The 18,587-nt window shown below is 39.4% G+C and overlaps 2 protein-coding genes across 2 annotated transcripts; both read right to left on the bottom strand.

Moving 5' to 3' along the window:
- Positions 1-5,986: 5,986 nt before the first annotated feature.
- LOC121772781 lies at positions 5,987-7,207 on the bottom strand. Its single transcript, XM_042170001.1, has 3 exons — positions 6,902-7,207; positions 6,035-6,193; positions 5,987-5,992 (listed from the first exon to the last, which is right to left on the bottom strand). Exons 1-3 carry the CDS (start codon positions 7,205-7,207, stop codon positions 5,987-5,989), a joined length of 471 nt encoding a protein of 156 aa, XP_042025935.1.
- Positions 7,208-10,635: 3,428 nt separating this feature from the next.
- LOC121772613 lies at positions 10,636-12,315 on the bottom strand. Its single transcript, XM_042169818.1, has 4 exons — positions 12,157-12,315; positions 11,412-12,019; positions 10,879-11,263; positions 10,636-10,791 (listed from the first exon to the last, which is right to left on the bottom strand). The coding sequence occupies exons 1-4, from the start codon at positions 12,313-12,315 to the stop codon at positions 10,636-10,638; spliced, it is 1,308 nt and encodes a 435-aa protein (XP_042025752.1).
- Positions 12,316-18,587: the final 6,272 nt, after the last annotated feature.

Raw genomic sequence — 18,587 nt, 5'->3', positions numbered from 1 at the left:
ACGGGTTTTAAGAAATGTTAATAAAAGTGGGTGGAAAAAAATTAGTGGAAGTAAATATTAATTTTAAATGATATGTGAGTGGAATGAGTTGGTGGAATGTGGGACCTTTTTACCATTTATGGTAATTATGAACCGGGACTCCTATTCGCGGACGGACTAAAATGGAAAAACGAGACTCCTATTCGCGAACAAAGGGAGTAAATAAAGTATCAAACTAGAAAAACTCTTTGGAGATTTAATTTAATTCAAGTCACATAGCAGACAAAGAATTAAATTAATGGATTTAGATAATCTTAAACGCGGGAAATATTATAAATGGAACACAAGCTCTTTGTCATTTAGTGATTTAGATGGGAGTGCAATATTATTCTTTGGTAGAACAAAATAATATTCCATTGGATAATATATTAAATCATGGGTTAATTGATTTAATTAAAATTTTATGTAATGAGTGAGCCCAACATCTGACTCACTTCATGGATCCTCATTCTAGCCCAAACATAGTCCAACTTATAAATAGTGAGAAGAGATGAGAAAACCTAGACAACACAATTCACAACTCCAAAACCCTAACCCTAGTAGCAGAGAAATCAGCTTCTCTCTCTCCACTTGCCTCGATTTTTGAGCCATCACAATAGGGAGATCTAGGGTTTTGTCATGGTCTTGTTTTGTTCATTATAATCCATGGAATTGTATTGAGATAGATTATTTTGTGTATTGTTCTTCCTAGATCTCATCAAACTATTATTGATTCATCAAGATTCGCCCACCTGGTTGAATAATCAAGGACGTGGGAATAGAATGGAAAATTTGTGGTCAAGAAACCAAGGATTACCGGGAGATGCAGCTAGCAACGCCAATCCTTCAATGGATAGAGAGTTAATAATCAAATCTACATCAAATATCATGTTATGTGTGTTTTGATATGTTTTATCTATAGATGTAGAATAATTGCATGAAATTGGAATCGAATACGTAATCACTTAAATAGATCCGTAAGGACCTGTTTGTTTTCCGTGACTTCCGTTGCGGTAACCCCACCATATTATATATTGAATCTTGAGATTAAGTATGAATTCAGTACTCCACCCAATACGTCTTTGATTAAGATTTAAGGCTATTAAGCTGAAATCTCAGATTAAATTAGTCATACCCGATCGATTAGTTAGACTACATGCATAAATAAATTCTAATTTTGGACATGCATTCATGTATAACTTATCCATCCTATTTTGAATCTGACCTCTTGTTTTTGATTCTTTGTTCTAAAATGCTCTATCCCTTTTGAGGTGAATCCAGGTATTCACAATCATAGAATGCAACGATGTCGAGGGTCATGGGTTGATTGGGGTCCGAGAAGAGGGTGGAGACATGGCAAGGAGCCTAGCCGGATTGGGAGGTCTGATTCATCCAAGATATATTCCAAATCCTCTCTTAAGACAACCATTGTCTTCATCGTCGAAAGAGCTTCGCGTGGGTATCTTGCATGCCTCAATCGGAGCCCGAATGAGGAAGTTATGATCGTTTTAAGAAAGCCGCGCAGTGCAGAACTAAACGCGCGGGCGGGCGTTTTTCCTCATGCAAAACGTCCGGTCGGGCGTTTTTGTCGATGGATCAGTTTTTGTCCAGAAACTTCGCTCGGGCGGGCGAAATGAACCTAGGGAAACGCCCGGTCGGGCGTTTTATCCGGGATGTGTCTTTTTTACCAAGCATTGTTTTATTTTGTTCATTTTTCACTTCTAGTATAAATAGACATGTTAGGGTTTTTCTTTGGCAGACTTTGAACATTATTGAAGAACAAAGACTCCATTGGAGCACCCATCTTCATCATTGAAGATTTATCCAAAATCCCTTGTGGTTGCATTTAATCTATTGCCGGGCTTAGATTATTTGTTAAGGTATGCTTGCTAGTTCTTGTGTTGCTAGTTGGTGGAGCCATTAGGTTTTTGGTTGTGAAAGTAGCCATTGGGTTTTTCTTTGTTGAGCTTGAATCTAAACCATAACACTTATCATCTTCTTCTTCTTTTCCATCTTTTTATTGTCCTATTTCTTGTTTGGGGTTATTGGATATTATTGCAAGAACAAATCCGGACAACATATGTTTATTGGATCTCTAAGATTCACATTACCTTTGCTCTTGTTTTTTATATTATTGGTAAAGAAAATTTAGCCACTGATATGTCTTAAGTGAGTTCATATTAATGTAGATAGTGTAGCATCTTCGTAATACAACATCTCCTCCACTCTTTGTACCACACACACATGACCACACACTTCCATGCAGGGGAGGATACGCTGAGAAAGAGGGTGGGGCTTAAGCCCTTACCCAATCTTTTTTTTTTTTGTTTTTTACTACTTGAGATAGTTTCAAAATTTTTTGAAGTCTATTATCAGCCCTTACTATTCCAATACTACAGAAGACTAAATCATCCAAGATAATATGATAGGAAGGGCTGAAACAAATATTTGCAGAGCTCAAATGTTGAAACAATGGCGGTTCTGCCAATAAACAAGACTACTATTTTAATATAATATTATTATTTTAAAAGCTTTTAAGGGAAGTTGTCTTTTCTTATTGTTGTCATAATTAAGTCATGGTTCTCTCATAAAATGAATAATACTATTTGAGTTATACTGTTCTTTTAAAATAAAAGTACGATTTAAAAAAATTGTTACTATTACAGTATTATTTTTATTTTGGGTGTGGTGTAAAAGCATCTCCAAGGAAAGAAGATATATCATGTATTTACCATCTTAAAAAGTGAAATATACCATTTTAAAAAGTTATATATTCCAAAGAGAAAAGGTATATAAAAAGGTAAATTATTTTTTAAGAATAAAATAATAATACAAAATGCATTAAAAAACATAAAGTGTAATACCTTCTCAAATACCTTTCCCCTTGGATAATGGTTTTTCATGAAAAGAATGCAAATGTGGTAGTTATAAGATTTTACCTCTCCATTGATGGAGAGGTAAAAATACCTCTTCAAAATGGGAAAAGACATAATACCTTCTCAAATACCTCTCTCCTTGGAAGATGATTTTTCATGAAAAAGGGTAAATATGGTAGTTATATTACCTTACCTCTTCCTTTGGAGATGCTCTAAGTGAATGGAGATACTGAAGGGAAGATCTGTTACGTGTTACTGTTACGCTGTGTTTGTGCCTAATTCTTAGGTCCAGAGGATTCGCTAGAGCACATGGTCTAGGAGATCGTGAACTTTCAAAATCTTGTCGTTGTTGTAACAATCTCGCCTCAAAACCTCAACACTCTACACTATTGGTTAGTATAGGGAAGTCAGGATCGAATCCACGAGGACGGAAGGGTCAGAATGCATAGAGAGAACTTTTGGGAGGGGTTGGTTGTTGCCACGCAACTTGAGGGTCGAGTTTTAACTACTAGGCATGGGAATTAAAATCTAGTCTATTCTAACTACCAGATTTGGAGAACTAAAAGTACGTAAAACATAGATGCATGCATGATTTGTATCCAACAGTAAATCGAGAGTATTCGCGAAATTCCTGGTTCAAGTAGATCAGTTTCCTAAATTAACCAAACACAAAGCAAATAAAAGTAAAAAGGAAGCTGCGATTAACAAATTAAAGCAGTACGATTACAACTACCGATCGACTTCATCTTCTCCAACAAACGAACACGAAATGAACAGAGCAAACATGAAAAATAGAGCATACTTCAGATCGAGCGTCGAACTCTTCAATTAAACTGAAAGCTATCAGATCTAAACTACTGGACTAAGTAAACAAGCAGTAACAGAGTTTTCCATGCAGAACCGAACACACGTGTTCCAGATTCGAACGATTAACAGAAATCTAAGCTAGATCTACCAGAATCAACACCAAATAAACTAGATCCACAGTGTTCAACATCATTCCCACCCTGATTCAACCTCAATTCAATAGATCGATACCGATCAACACCGATCTCAACTCCAATCAATCAAAATAATTGCGAAACGCATCCAAAGTAGTAATCAGAGAAGTAATATTAAGATCAACCAAAAATAGAAATTTAAACTAGATCAAACGTAAGTCGAAATGAGTCACAAAGCAATCGCCGAATTTCCTGCAAAGAAATCGGTGAGATAAAAGTACGTGCAGAAAGTAAATTGTTTCTTCACTCCTTCTCGGAGTGGTGTTACACCTTCAACTGAACAAAATAAACCACCACTAACTACCCCAAATTCTCCATGAAACCAAGTGCGTGAGTGAAAATGTGAAGAGTGAACCGGTACCCAAGGAAATTTCCTAACTAAGTGTCTCCCCCTTTTCTCGTAAGCTTCCTGGTATTTATAGGCGTGGCTCCAATCCATAGGGCAACGGTCATCTTGATTTGACGATTGTACACTAGCGAAATTCACTCATTTTCTTCACTTTTCTGTCTCTATTCCCTCTGCCCTGGTAATTGCCCTTCATTCCTGGGTTTGGCAGATTTTTCACACACCTGGACTTATATATGCATGTTAGCACCGTTGAAATCACATAATTTACACGAAAAATAGATGCATGAAACGAGCCTTATCAAACTGCTCACACTTAAATCATACTTGTCCTCAAGTATGAAAGACAAAATTATGAAATAAGGCAAGTTTCAATGCACCCTCCCCTTTTAACCAACCTAAGAAAGAAAAACTCCTAGACCTAGACACAAGAAAAGAAAACAAACAGAAAACACAAAACAACGAAAAGAACAAACACAGAAACACATAAACTGGTATTCTTTCTAGCAGCCATTCCCACAAGTTTAAGGTCAATCCAAGCATTTACAGCCTCAGATTCTTCGCCCTCCCTTCCTTTACCTTAGCCTAGCTGTTAGTTCCTTGGCTTCTTAGCCTTATTTTCCTTGCTTCACTAGGCCATAATTTTTTTCTGCTCGTATCTATTTTTTCTTGGCTCAGGTAAAACCGTTTCTGCCCATTTTTTGCATTTCAATTTTTTCTTTTTCCTGGGCCTGATAACATGTATCTCTTTTTTCTGCCCATATTCTAACTATTCTTTTTCTCGGGTCAAGTTACAATCTTCCTTGCCCGTTTATTATTTCTAACATTTTCTTCATTTTTCTTTGCTCATCAATCTGTCTCATACCCCTACCATAGAGCTACTCCATCTCTGCCCCTTTGTTCACATGGCATGAAGGCTAAAGGTTCCAACGAATGGATTCATTTTCGTACATGCACAAAGAGTTCACTAAGGGGTGCCTTTCCAGTGAGACAGGTTCAGCAGGTTCGAAAGAATAAAGCTCAAAATGGTTATCCATATTGCCTTTAGTCCTTCCTATCTATGTCATTTCTCCTCTAGCATCAATGGCAGCCACTCTCTCTTTTATTAAAGTGTTTAGTAGAAAGTATTCTACTCTAGGCTTATAACTCGCTTTTAAGAGGGCTTCACAGTAAGCTCAAATTCAGGCATTTTCTATCATCCTTACTTCTTCCAACTGACTTAGATTTATTAAGGAAGAAGGATTCACAAATCAGCATGTATTTCCTCTTCAATTACTCTTCCTAAGGGGCTTTTGCTATTCATATACTAGTTATGCAAACAAAGAACCTAAAAAAACTAACAACTCTTAGACCTAACAGAATATGTACATGACACTAACTGCATTAACTGCTTCCCCCCTCCCACTTCATTTATGCTTGTCCCCAAGCAATCCTTATGAAGTGGAAAGTAGGTCAGTTAGTGTCAACACAACAGAAAAAAAAAAACAGAAAAAACAACAAGGCACACGCTTCTCACACTTAGACCAAGCATTGGGCTAAGTGTAAGAAGGCAAAAACACAACGAATATGTACAAAACAATTTGCTCACACTTAGGCCAAGCAATGGGCTAAGTGTAAGAAGATACGCAAGAAAACACAGAAAAAACAAAACATACTAGGCGTACAAACTTCTCACACTTAGGCCAAGCCATGGCCTAAGTGGGAGAAGGCACAGAAACAGGAACCTAGCATGCTTACTAAAAAATCTAAAGCTAAAAAACAAAAAAAAAACTGAAATCAAAACTAAAAATTACTTGGTTACTCTGGGGGTGGATCAATTCTAGCCCTGGCCCCTGCGGGGACCAGGTTTCTGGGGTGCTCCTCTTGGTGGTGGTGGTTTTGCAGTATCCCTCCTGGCCTTGGGCTGGCTCGGCCTCGTGATTCAACGGTTTAACAGCCGTGTAAGTGCTCCCCTTTCAACACACAACTTAAAAACAATTAAACAAAAGAATGAAACACCGAATTTCCCAGGTCAAGTAAATAAGATAAAAATATTTCAAGCTCAAATGACATTCCATGGGATATTCGGTATTTCGATAATATATATATATATATATATATATACATATATATTGCTTTAAAAGAATTTTTTTTCTTTGTTTGGGTTTTCTTAAGAGAACGTAAAAAGAAATATCCACAATATATACAAAAAACTGTTTAAGTATTCTCGGGAATTGGGTTTTGTCTTGAAAATTTTTTTAACCCAAGAATTCCCCAAGAATACTTAAACTTTCAATCACTTAGGCGATAGTAGGGAGCAGGCCCAGTGGAACTTCTTCCACTACACACAACTCTGAACTATCCCTATACCTTTTGAATCGATGACCATTTACCAGAAACGGAACAGATTTAGGAGTACATCCCTGAATCTCCACTGCTCCGTTGGCTCTAAGTCTCACGATGGTATAAGGTCTTGTCCACTTCGACTTCAATTTTCCTGGCATGAGCTGCAACCTTGACTGGAAAAGGAGTACTTTCTGCCCAACCTGCAGTTCCTTCGTCCGGAGATTTTTATCGTGCCACAACTTGGTTTTTTCCTTGTACCACATTGCGGCATCATAAGATTCGAGTCTCAACTGCTCCAGCTCCTGCAGTTGCAGTTTCCTTTCCTCTCTGCAGACTTTCGGCTTTATGTTCATTTCTCTGACTGCCCAATAGGCCTTGTGCTCTATCCCAACACGAAGGTGGCACATTTTTCCAAACTCCACTCTATACGGCGACATACCAATGGGGGTTTTAAACGCAGTGCGATAGGCCCAGAGCGCATCATCTAGCCTTCTGCTCCAATCCTTCCTCGACGGATTGACAGTCTTTTCCAAAATTCCTTTGATCTCTCTGTTAGAGATTTCTGCTTGACCGTTGCTTTGCAGATGATACAAAGTGGAAAGTCTGTGATGTACCCCGTATTTCTTCATGAGCGCCTCCATCGTCCGATTACAGAAATGCGTTCCCTGGTCAGAAATGACCGCCCTTGGTACCCTGTATCTACTGAAAATGTTTGCCTTGAGGAACCTCGTGACTTCTTTTGCCTAACAGCTGGCAGTTCCCTTGGCCTCTATCCATTTTGACACGTAATCTACCGCCACTAATATGTAAGAGTTTCCATAGGAGGATGGGAATGGACCCATGAAGTCCATTCCCAGACATCAAAAACCTCGCAGACGATCACTGGGATCTGGGGCATCTCATCTTGGGTGGAAATCCCCCTGATCTGCTAGTACCAGTGTCGGCCAATAAAATCCATTGTCTAAAACTTTCCGAGCAGTCTTCCTTGGACCAAAATGCCTACCGCACGCCAATGCATGGCAGTGGTCTAGTACGTCTCGCTGCTCCCATTCAGGAATGCATCTCCTGATTACTTGGTCGAACCCCATTCTCCATAGGTACAGATCGTCCCAGAAATAATATTTGGCCTCACTTCTGATTTTCATCCGCTAGGCCCGGGAAACTTCTAGGGTGCTGGGCAGTTCCCCTATGACTAAGTAGTTTCCTAGGTCAGCGAACCATGGTTCCACATTCAGCGGGTACTTCCCTTTGTCAGAAACTCCAGTTCCAGTCGCAGCCATTACTTTATCCCAACAAATGAGGCTTGAGGTTTCTCCTGTGAAGTACAGATGCTCCTCCCTGAAAAATTCTGCTGAGATGATCAGCCACCTTGTTCTCCATACCCATCTTATCCTCTACTTCCCAATCGAATTCTTGAAGTAACAGCACCCATCGCATCAAATTAATCGTGGTTTAGACTCCTTGTTTGCCAATAGATATTTTAACGCTGCATGATCAGTAAACACGATTACCCCAACAAATATGGTCAGAATTTCTCAAAGGAATACACGACAGCTAGCATCTCTTTCTCCGTGGTGTCGTAATTCTTCTGGGCCTGGTTCAAGGTCTTGGACGCATAGAAAATCACGTAGCTTTTCCCTTCAATTCTCTGACCTAAGACTGCTCCGACCGCGTAATTGTTGGCGTCACACATTACCTCGAAAGGGCAATTCCAATCTGGAGATCTAATGATAGGGGCTGATACAAGTCTTTCTTTCAGAAGTTGGAAGGCCACTTGACATGCCTCGTCAAAGTTTAAGTGTACGTCATTCTGCAGGAGGCGGGTAAGTGGTTGTGCGATTTTTGTAAAGTCCTTAATGAACCTCCGGTAGAATCCAGCATGACCCAAAAATCCCCTTATCTCTTTCTGGTTCGTAGGGTATGGAAGCTTTGAGATCACGTCTACCTTCGCCTTATCCACCTGAATACATTTTTCTGAGACCACGTGCCCCAGAACAATTTCCACTTGTACCATGAAGTGGCACTTTTCAAAGTTTAGTACCAGGTTCTTCTCTCTGCATCTCTGTAACACTAGATCCAAATTGGCTAAGCAAGCTTCGAAAGAATTCCCGTAGACTGTGAAGTCATCCATAAAAATCTCTATGCACTCTTCCAATAGGTCTGAGAAAATACTCATCATGCACCTCTGAAAAGTGCCTGGCGCATTGCACAATCCAAAGGACATCCTCCTATATGCATACGTCCCAAACGGGCATGTGAAGGTTGTTTTCTCCTGGTCTTCCGGATCAACGTAAATTTGGAAGTATCCACTGTATCCATCCAGAAAACAAAAAAACTTTTTGCCTGCCAATCTTTCCAGCATTTGATCTATAAATGGCAACGGAAAATGGTCCTTCCGCATAGCCTCATTTAGTTTCTGGTAGTCTATACACATCCGCCACCCGGTCACTAATCTAGTGGGCACCAACTCGTTCTTCTCATTTGTAACCACTTGGATGCCTGACTTCTTAGGTACCATATGGACCGGGCTTACCCACTTGCTGTCTGGAATAGAATATATGATACCCAGCGAAAGTAGCTTGAGTACTTCTTTTAAAACTTCCTCTCTCATATTGGGATTCAGCTTCCTCTCTCATGCAGAGATCAGGACTGATCCCCACCAGGTCTGATAGAGTCCATCCTATGGCGGTCTTATTCTTCCTGAGTACTTCCAGTAACACTTCTTCCTGCTTCCGTGTCAGGTTGCTATTGACGATTACCGGGAACATCTTGTTCTCTTCCAAATAAGCATATTTGGGGGTAATGTCTTCAGTTCTTTCTTTGCCGCACTTGTCTCCTGGGGTAGTGGATTCTTATTTGTCTCCTTGGTAATTAATCCTTCAGGTGTTGGTAAATGTTCCCCACTAGTGACACAAGCTAATTCCTTAGACCCGACAAAATCTAGACTTTCACAAAACTCCAGAATTGCTTCTGTTAATTCTTCATCAGTCATTCCCAGTGTATTGACTGTTTCACACCAACTGGCCACTTCCCTATCAATGGAGTGACTCAACTCTGAGTGTTCCACCTGTTCCTGGATCAACTCAGTCTCAAGAAATTCTTGGACTAGGGGATTAATTACATCTACAGCATGCATATTCTCTATATCCAATGGTTTTTTCATAGCCTCATCAATGTTATAAGTAAACTTCTCTCCATGATAATCTAGATAAATGGTTCTATCAAACACATTAGTGATTATCTTGGCGGTGCGTAGAAATGGTCTTCCTAAAAGCACTCCGCTAGACTCAGCAGACTGGTACTCACTCATCTTAATTACATGGAAATCAGCAGGATACAGAAAATCATGCACCTTAACGATCACATTCTCTAAGACGCCCTCAGGAATGATGCATGACCTATCAGCTAACTGAATTACCACCTTCATATCCACCATCCTTACTCTCTCCAATTTCTTATAAAGCGAAAGCGGTTAAACATTTATCGAAGCACCTAAGTCACACATGACATGCTCAACATTAATGTTCCCAATTGAGATAGGGAGAGTGAACATACCTGGGTCTGTACGCTTAGAAGGCATTCTTCTCTTCTGAATCACGGCTGACACAGTCTTCCGAATAACAATCTTACCGCTGGGTTTGGGCTTCCCAGCGATGAATTCCTTGATAAACTTACTGCAGATAGGCAACTTAAGAGCCTGAAGAAACGATAGGTTAATTTCCAACTTCCCAAAAATTTCCATAAAGTCAGCTGGGTCTTCCTTCTTCTTCCTAGGTTCACCTCGGTGGGGAAAGGGTTTCACTTGCCTTTCACTATTGCTAACGTTTCCCTTAGAAGATTCTTCAGTTTCTATGTTGATTTCTTCTATCTCTGGTTCAACTCCTGGACCTGGGGGATGTTGATCAGATGTCCTGGGTACTACATTCTCACTGTCTGTATTCTGGTTGGCATTCCCTATTCCGACCTCCCCTGTTTTAGCTTCCCCTGTTCCGGTTTCCTCTGTTCCGATTCCTTCCAATGGAGTGAGAATGGACTCTCGATCTTTCTTCATACTTTGCCCATCATATCCTCACCCCGATCTCAGGGTTATCTGGCTGATATTTGCCCTATCTGGTGGTTTTACCAAGGCAGGAATTATTCCTTCGTTCCCACGCATCTTGCTCAAAGAAGTCGCGATCTGGGAGAGTTGTTTAGCTAACATGCCCATGGCTGTCTTCTGCTCATTCTGCGCATCTTGAAGCTTATGCACTACGTCATTGTTGGACTGCATGTTGTTCTGAATGTGCTGTTGCGAGTTCACCAGATCACCTACCAACTCATCAATGTTCTTCGGCTGTCTGGTACTCGGCTGACTGGTATTCGGTCCTTGAGGGTGATTGGGACCATGTCCCTGGTTTGGCCTGAAATTCCCTGGGCCTCCTGTGTTGTGATAATGCGGATTCTGCCCTTGTTGATTTTGATGGTTGGGCTGAGAGTTCTGATGGTTGCCTTGATAATTCCTCTGGTGAGGTGGCACATATGAACTGGCTGGATTGTTCTGATTCCTGTTTGCCCAGTTGGGTTGGTCATTCTGCTGCCTATTGCCACAATTGTTCCCCTCCGGATTTCTGTTTACCCAATTCGGTTGTCGCTCCTGCGGGTTTGAATAGTTGTTGCTTTGTTGCGTCGGCGGCAGATTCGGATCATTGTCAGACCATCTGAAATTTGGGTGATCACTCTAGGAAACATCCCTTTGCCTGCCTGGGTTCCAACTTCCGTTTGGATTCCAGATTCCCATTGCATTTGCTTGAGCTTGGCCCTCGCCCTCGTTCTGCTGACCATAGCATTAGTACACTTCCTCTGGACCTGGCAGTTGCTTGGTCTTCTCTCCTGGGTCTGGGGAATTGTTCTTCCCTAAGGCAATCGGAATTGCTTTCTCCAGCTTCTATTCTCGCATCTATCCGGTCTTCACTTTGAACGTTCACGGTATCTACACTTCCTCTCTTCAGGATGGTGCGAGGAGAATCGTACGCATTCTTGGCATCAATTAGCCTGCCCAAAATTTCTCGGGCTTCACTTACTCGCTTCTTGGTAAAATTTCCCCTGCTCGAGGAGTTTAATAAATCCTTAGACTCCGGATTCGCCCATTCATAAAAGATGTTGTAAACTCCTACTTCGCACATTCGGTTATTAGGGCATGAATCGAGCAAACCCTTGAATCGCGACCAATACTGACTCAACACCTCATCATAATCTTGTCGGCATGCAAGAATCTCCTTCTTGATTGCATTCGTCTTGTTCGATTGAAAGAAGTAATCCAAGAACAGTAACCTGAAATCCACCCACGAGCTTATAGAATTTGCCGGTAACCTCAGTAGCCATGTATTCGCCTCTCCCTTCAGTGCGAAAGGTAGAGCACGTAGACTATAATCTTCCTCGGTCGAGTTAGGTGGCCTCTTCTGAATGCTGCAGAGCTTTCAAAACTCATGTAGAAACTCGTATGGACATTCTATCTTGCGGCCATAGAAGTGTGGCATGACAGCCAGTACATTGGTCTTGATGTCTATTAATCTCTGAGCTTGGGTGATTAATATTGGTTGTGTCGGCTTGCGTTCAAATGAGCATTGAGCGAGCCGATCTCTGGATCGTTGTCTGGTTCAGCCGCCATTCTGATGGTTCCTTCTTCTGAGTCTGCAATTGACTCAACTTCCTCCTTGATGGGTGGAACTAGGTCGTCTTCCCTTTCTGAACTAGCTGGACTGGATCTCATGTTGCAACCCAGATCGGGTAGTAACGGGAAAGACCGTTCTCTTGATCTGCCAACTAGCTTGAGCGTCTCTCCAACCAAATGAGTTACTCCAGTGTCCTGACCTTGAGCCTATGCTCATAACTGAAAAGAAAATGAAAAAAACAAATGAAAACTATGTACGCCAAAAATCCCTAGATGCGAACATAAGCAACGCCATTCATCCCCGACAATGGCGCCATTTGAAGGGAAGATCTGTTACGTGTTACTGTTACGCTGTGTTTGTGCCTAATTCTTAGGTCCAGAGGATTCGCTAGAGCACAGGGTCTAGGAGATCGTGAACTTTCAGAATCCCGTCGTTGTTGTAACAATCTCGCCTCAAAACCTCAACCCTCTACACTATTGGTTAGTATAGAGAAGTCGGGATCTAATCCACGAGGACGGAAGGGTCGGAATGCATAGAGAGAACTTTTGGGAGGGGTTGGTTGCTGCCACGTAACTTAAGGGTCGAGTTTTAACTACCAGGCCTGGGAATTAAAATCTAGTCTATTCTAACTACCAGATCTGGAAAACTGAAAGTAGGTAAAACATAGATGCATGCATGATTTGTATCCAACAGTAAATCGAGAGTATTCACGAAATTCCTGGGTCAAGTAGATCAGTTTCCTAAATTAACCAAACACAAAGCAAATAAAAGTAAACAGGAAAACAGAATACTCGAATTAGCGACTGACAGAAAGCTGCGATTAACAAATTAAAGCAGTACGATTACAACTACCGATCGACTTCATCTTCTCCAACAAACGAACACGAAATGAACAGAGCAGACATGAAAAATAGAGCATACTTCAGATCGAGCGTCGAACTCTTCAATTAAACTGAAAGCTATCAGATCTAAACTACCGGACTAAGTAAACAAGCGGTAACAGAGTTTTCCATGCAGAACTCCACACACACGTTCCAGATTCAACCTCAATTCAATAGATCGATACCGATCAACACCGATCTCAACTCCAATCAATCAAAATAATTGCGAAACGCATCCAAAGCAGTAATCAGAGCAGTAATATTAAGATCAACCAAAAATAGAAATTTAAACTAGATCAAACGTAAGTCGAAATGAGTCACAAAGCAATCGCCGAATTTCCTGCAAAGAAATCGGTGAGATAAAAGTACGTGCAGAAAGTAAATTGTTTCTTCACTCCTTCTCGGAGTGGTGTTACACCTTCAGCTGAACAAAATAAACCACCACTAACTACCCCAAATTCTCCATGAAACCAAGTGCGTGAGTGAAAATGTGAAGAGAGAACCGGTACCCAAGGAAATTTTCTAACTAAGTGTCTCCCCCTTTTCTCGTAAGTTTCCTGGTATTTATAGGTGTGGCTCCAATCACTAGAGCAACGGCCATCTTGATTTGACGATTGTACCCTCGCGAAATTCACTCATTTTCTTCACTTTTCTCTCTCTATTCCATCTGCCCTGATAATTGCGCTTCATTCCTGGGTCTGGCAGATTTTTCACACACCTGGACTTATATATGCATGTTAGCACCGTTGAAATCACAGAATTAACACGAAAAATAGATGCATGAAACGAGCCTTATCAGATACATACTCACTCCGTCCTTTAAAAATAGAACTTTTGAGACGGCTTAGTTTTAATGCAAAATTAGTAAAGTAAGAAAAAGATTGAAAGAAAAACGTGTTAGTGAAAAATGAAACCCACTTTATTAGAGAGAAATTTTTTTTCCTTAAATAGAAAGTTTCTATTTTTATAGACGGATAAAAAAGAAAGAGTTTCTAATTTTGGGCCATGCTTCCATGTTCAGTATATATGTTGGGCCATGTTTGTACAAACTATTTTCTCAAGCTCTATCACCATTCTTTAATGAAGTAGCATTTATTTTTTCCCTTTGTTCATTTATACAGCCCTTCTAACCACTTTCTCAAACAGTTTCACTAACAACTAGTCTATGGTTAATTAATGAAAAAAAAATACTTTACCTACCTCTTTTTATAAATTGATAGTTTGCAATGGTTTTGGAAATATATAAGTAGTTAAAGTGTATAGTGAGTAAAGTAAGAGAATAATGTAGTGAAATATTGATTATTTTTTTACTTGAAACAATTCCAAGTTTCTTATAATTGAAATATTCTCTTCTTTTGAATTTAATTTCTTTCTCTTGAACTTACTTATTTATGGTCAATCACATCAGTCTCTCCGTGCATTTTGTAGCGCCTATCCATGTACAAGTTATGAGTATTTTTCTGAAATCCTCGGATTTGCTCCGGGTATTCCTTTGAAGTTAATGGATGCAGAACATGTATTTGACATATCCGAGGTATTTGAAAATTTTGATTGCAATTGTTTAATGTATGAGTCCAACGACTATGATGATGTTATACATGTATGAAATATTTTTATTTTATACTCCCTCCTTTCCCTCATAGCTGAGTCGTTTATTTTTTGCACTTGTTTTGAGAAAATCATAATAAATAGTTAAAGTGGTGAAAAAGTAAAGTAAGAGACAGGATAATGTAAAGAAGACTCTTTATTTTGCAATTCAATGTGTAGGTACTGTTGGAATTAAAATAAATAAACTTGATTTTTGTAGTAGAATTATATAGATATGATACAAATATCTAGACATTATATTATAGAATTGTATACATATAGAATTCCCTAGAATGTAGATATTATCTAGTAAAATATCTATATTTTTATAGGAAATATCTAGATATATAATATTAAATAATGATATAGAGAATTCTAGAATAACCAAGGAACTCCTATAAATAGGAGTGAGTTGTGTATGTTTATTTATATCAATTTATAATATTATCTTCATATGTCTATTAATTTGATTTCCATACCAGTATACATTTCATATATTATATGCTGATTTATTTTAATTGATAAACTTCTTGATTGTAGTGATTTGATTGTTTCCAACACTAGGTCCTTTCTGTTTCAGAGGAAAAATTCTTAGCAATATATGTGACAATGTGTGGCTAATGCTTTTAAACAAACGTGGAAAATAGAAGAAAAATTAAACAAAAGTAAACTATTATCTTAATGCGTTAATATATTCATCAATTCGAATAACACATGATTATTATTTTGAGTTTCAATAACTTATTTGAACGATTCAATATGGAATTCGAATTTTCTAGATTATATGCATTATAGAACAAGCCTGCCCCAACCTATCATTAGTCTTTAGGTTATATTAGTTTAATAATTTAATAATAAGGTTTATAAATAATCGGCGCCTGCCACCAACCTAATTTCTCGTATAAATACAACATGTTTCTTGCCTTGGAAGCCGAAACCTTAGTTCGGCTTCTACTGATATGTAAACCGTCAATTTTTATCTTCTTTTTTTAAAATGCTATTTATATTTACTATTATTAATTACAGCTTATCTGGAATCCTATTCATGCGACCATTATTGCAAGCACTTGCATGTGCCGCAGTCTGTGCAGACAAAAACATTTCACCTGAAGATATTAGTACTCATTTAGACATAGTAAGTTCGATTGAACCCTATCACAAATTCCTTTGCATCATCCATACATGAATAACTTTGCGACCATTTTTTACTTTTTTTTTGTTTCGTACGCTGTGAAAATTAGAAAGCAGATATATGAATTGTGACCTAGGCTCGATATGTTTGTTGATGCACTTTGTTGTTCTGGAGACTACATGGATTTTCCCGAGCCCGTTGAATTTTGCCTTGGAATTCCAACCAAGCTAAATGAGCATGTTGATGTTAATGACTTGTTGGAGGATGTTCAAAAAATCGATCATATACATTATGCATGCGAGTTCGACATCCCGGGTGCAAAATTTGCACAAGTAGTTGTCTTGTTTAATCCTTCTAAGATTGGAATTTTTTATCACTATGCTTGTACTCCCCTCGTCCCATAAATTAAGAGATGTTGTTTCGAGTGTTAATTGGAAAGAGAAAATAGTACTCCCTCCGTCCACGAAAAATAGGACACATTGTGAATGACACATGTTTAATGTGTAATTGGTAAAGTAAGAGAGAAGTAGTGTTAGTGGAATGTGGGGTCCATATTATTAGTAAGAGGAAAGGGAAAAAAGTAAGAGAGAAGTTGTTAAAAACTTTCCTTTTGAAAATGTGCTCTATTTTTCGTATGTGCTCTATTTTCCGTGGACGAAGGGAGTATATTTATATTAATGTGAGGAAAAACTTTTTCCAAAAAAGGAAATGTGACATCTTTTGTGTGTTGTATATATAAATTAGTACTTGACAAAGCTCATTTCATGCATTAGTTATGTGGTAAATTTCTATGTTTTCGAGGAGCTAACATGTGTTTCTAAGTTCAAGTGCGTAGAAATCTGTCGGATCTAGGAAACAGGTGCAGATCGACCGAGCAGATGGAATCAAGAAGAATTTGAAGTGAAGTACGCCAACCCTCCAAACTGACCCAGGAGAAGCATGGAAATGGTGAAGGAGCAAATGTGGGAGCAAAGAGCATATTTTAAAGGATCTTTCTCAGGGGTACTAGCTAAGTAGAGGCATCTATATTCATTCGACTCTTAGCTCCACTGTCCAAAAAGCTCACTTCAATTCTACTTCAGTTTCTCTGCGCACTTGGAATTGGGGTGAAATTCTGGTTACTGTGGTGGTTTTTTGTTTCATTTCAGTTGTGTAACACCGTCCCAAGGGGGCGAATATACAATCTGTTTAATTTATGTTGGATAATTTCTCGCTTTTTAGTATTTTCCGTCGTGAAATTCGTGGTTGTGAAACTCAGCGTTGAATCTCTATGTTTTGAACTTATTTCTGATGCTATGGATGTTTTAGTTGATGTTTCTCTGGATCTTGAGGTGTTGATGTTTGGTTTTTACTGTTTTGGATGCGTTTAGCAATTGATTGGATGTTTGTTGTCGGAATCGGTTCTATTCGAGTTAGATTTTGTGGATTTGAGTTGAGGAGGATGGACCTGAATGTGGTGATGTTGTTTGCTGGTTGATTCATGTTGAGTTTGAGTTGGAGTTGGTGGATATGATCTTCTCTGTTTTAATTCTGCATGATTATGGCTCTTTATTGTTTGTTCTCGATTCTGCTCGGCCTAGTATACTAGATCTGGTAGTTTCCTATTTAATATTCATGTTTATCTCTTGATCTGAGGTTTGCTCTGTTTTAATGGTGTTCACTGCTCTGTTTCGTTTTGTTTGCTTTGGTTTCCGAAGAAGATGAAGTAGTTTAGCAGTTTAGATCAGATCTGCATCTTGCGTTGTTTGTTTTCTTTTCATAGCTTTTCTGCCACCTTAGTTAGGTAGGGAAATTAGTCCCCACTTACTTTTGCATGTTGGTTTAGCTATTTCGGGAAAATTCTCAGCATGATTCAGTAGTTCATAGGTGTCTATAGTTTCTCTAGTTAAATACAAGTTTCAAGTCTTGCATGCGTCCGTACGTTCTCCGTTCCCTAGGTCTAGCAGATAGAATAGTTTCTTTCAATTCCGCAGAGCCTAGTAGATTAAGACTTAACCCACTCGTTGCTTGGCAGCAGCCAAACTCTTTCCAAAATATCCAAAACACACTCGTAGCTCATTCTTCTATGTGGGATTGATCCTTACTTCCATGTACTAGCCAATAGTATTGTGGGTTAAGGTTTTGATAGTAGCTTGATAGTGCAACCGACGACCCTCGAATAGGTCTAAGATATGCTAGGCCTGATGGTTTAGTAAATATGTCGGGACCATTTGTGGTTTCACTTGTATAATTGTAGTGTGCGTGCAATCAACTCGCTTGCTTATCAAATGGCGCCGCTGCCGGGGATGGATGGTGTTATTTGTTGTGTTTAAGATGTTTTGGTGTATATAGTTTTGATTCATTCTGTTTCATTTTTCGTTTCTTTACAGTTTATGAGCATAGGCTCAAGGTACGGGTACTGGAACAATACGGTCAACTGGAGGGACACCCAATCTAACTGGCGGATAAGGGAGATAACAGCCCCTGTCACCACTAGATCATGGTTAACGACATCAGACCCAACACCTTCGAGTTCAGGAAGTGAGGAGGACCTAGCCTCACCAGTCAAGTGCGAAGCAAATTTACCTCTGGAGTTAGAAGAGGAGAAGCTGGATATCATGGCAGACATAATTGAAAATGATCCGGAGATAGGGTCGATGAACGCTCACCTTAACGGTGAGCCATCTCAGGCCATAATGATCACGCCTGCACAGCTAGCGATAGATATCAAGACGAACGTTCTAGCCGTTATGCCCCACTTTTATGGATAGAGAATTGAGTGCCCGTATGA

Source organism: Salvia splendens, chromosome 1 (genome assembly GCF_004379255.2).
Source record: "Salvia splendens isolate huo1 chromosome 1, SspV2, whole genome shotgun sequence".
In the NCBI taxonomy this organism is placed as follows: Eukaryota; Viridiplantae; Streptophyta; class Magnoliopsida; order Lamiales; family Lamiaceae; genus Salvia; species Salvia splendens.
Note: the sequence above shows the minus strand (reverse complement) of the source record. Positions and strands in the feature narration are given on the sequence as shown.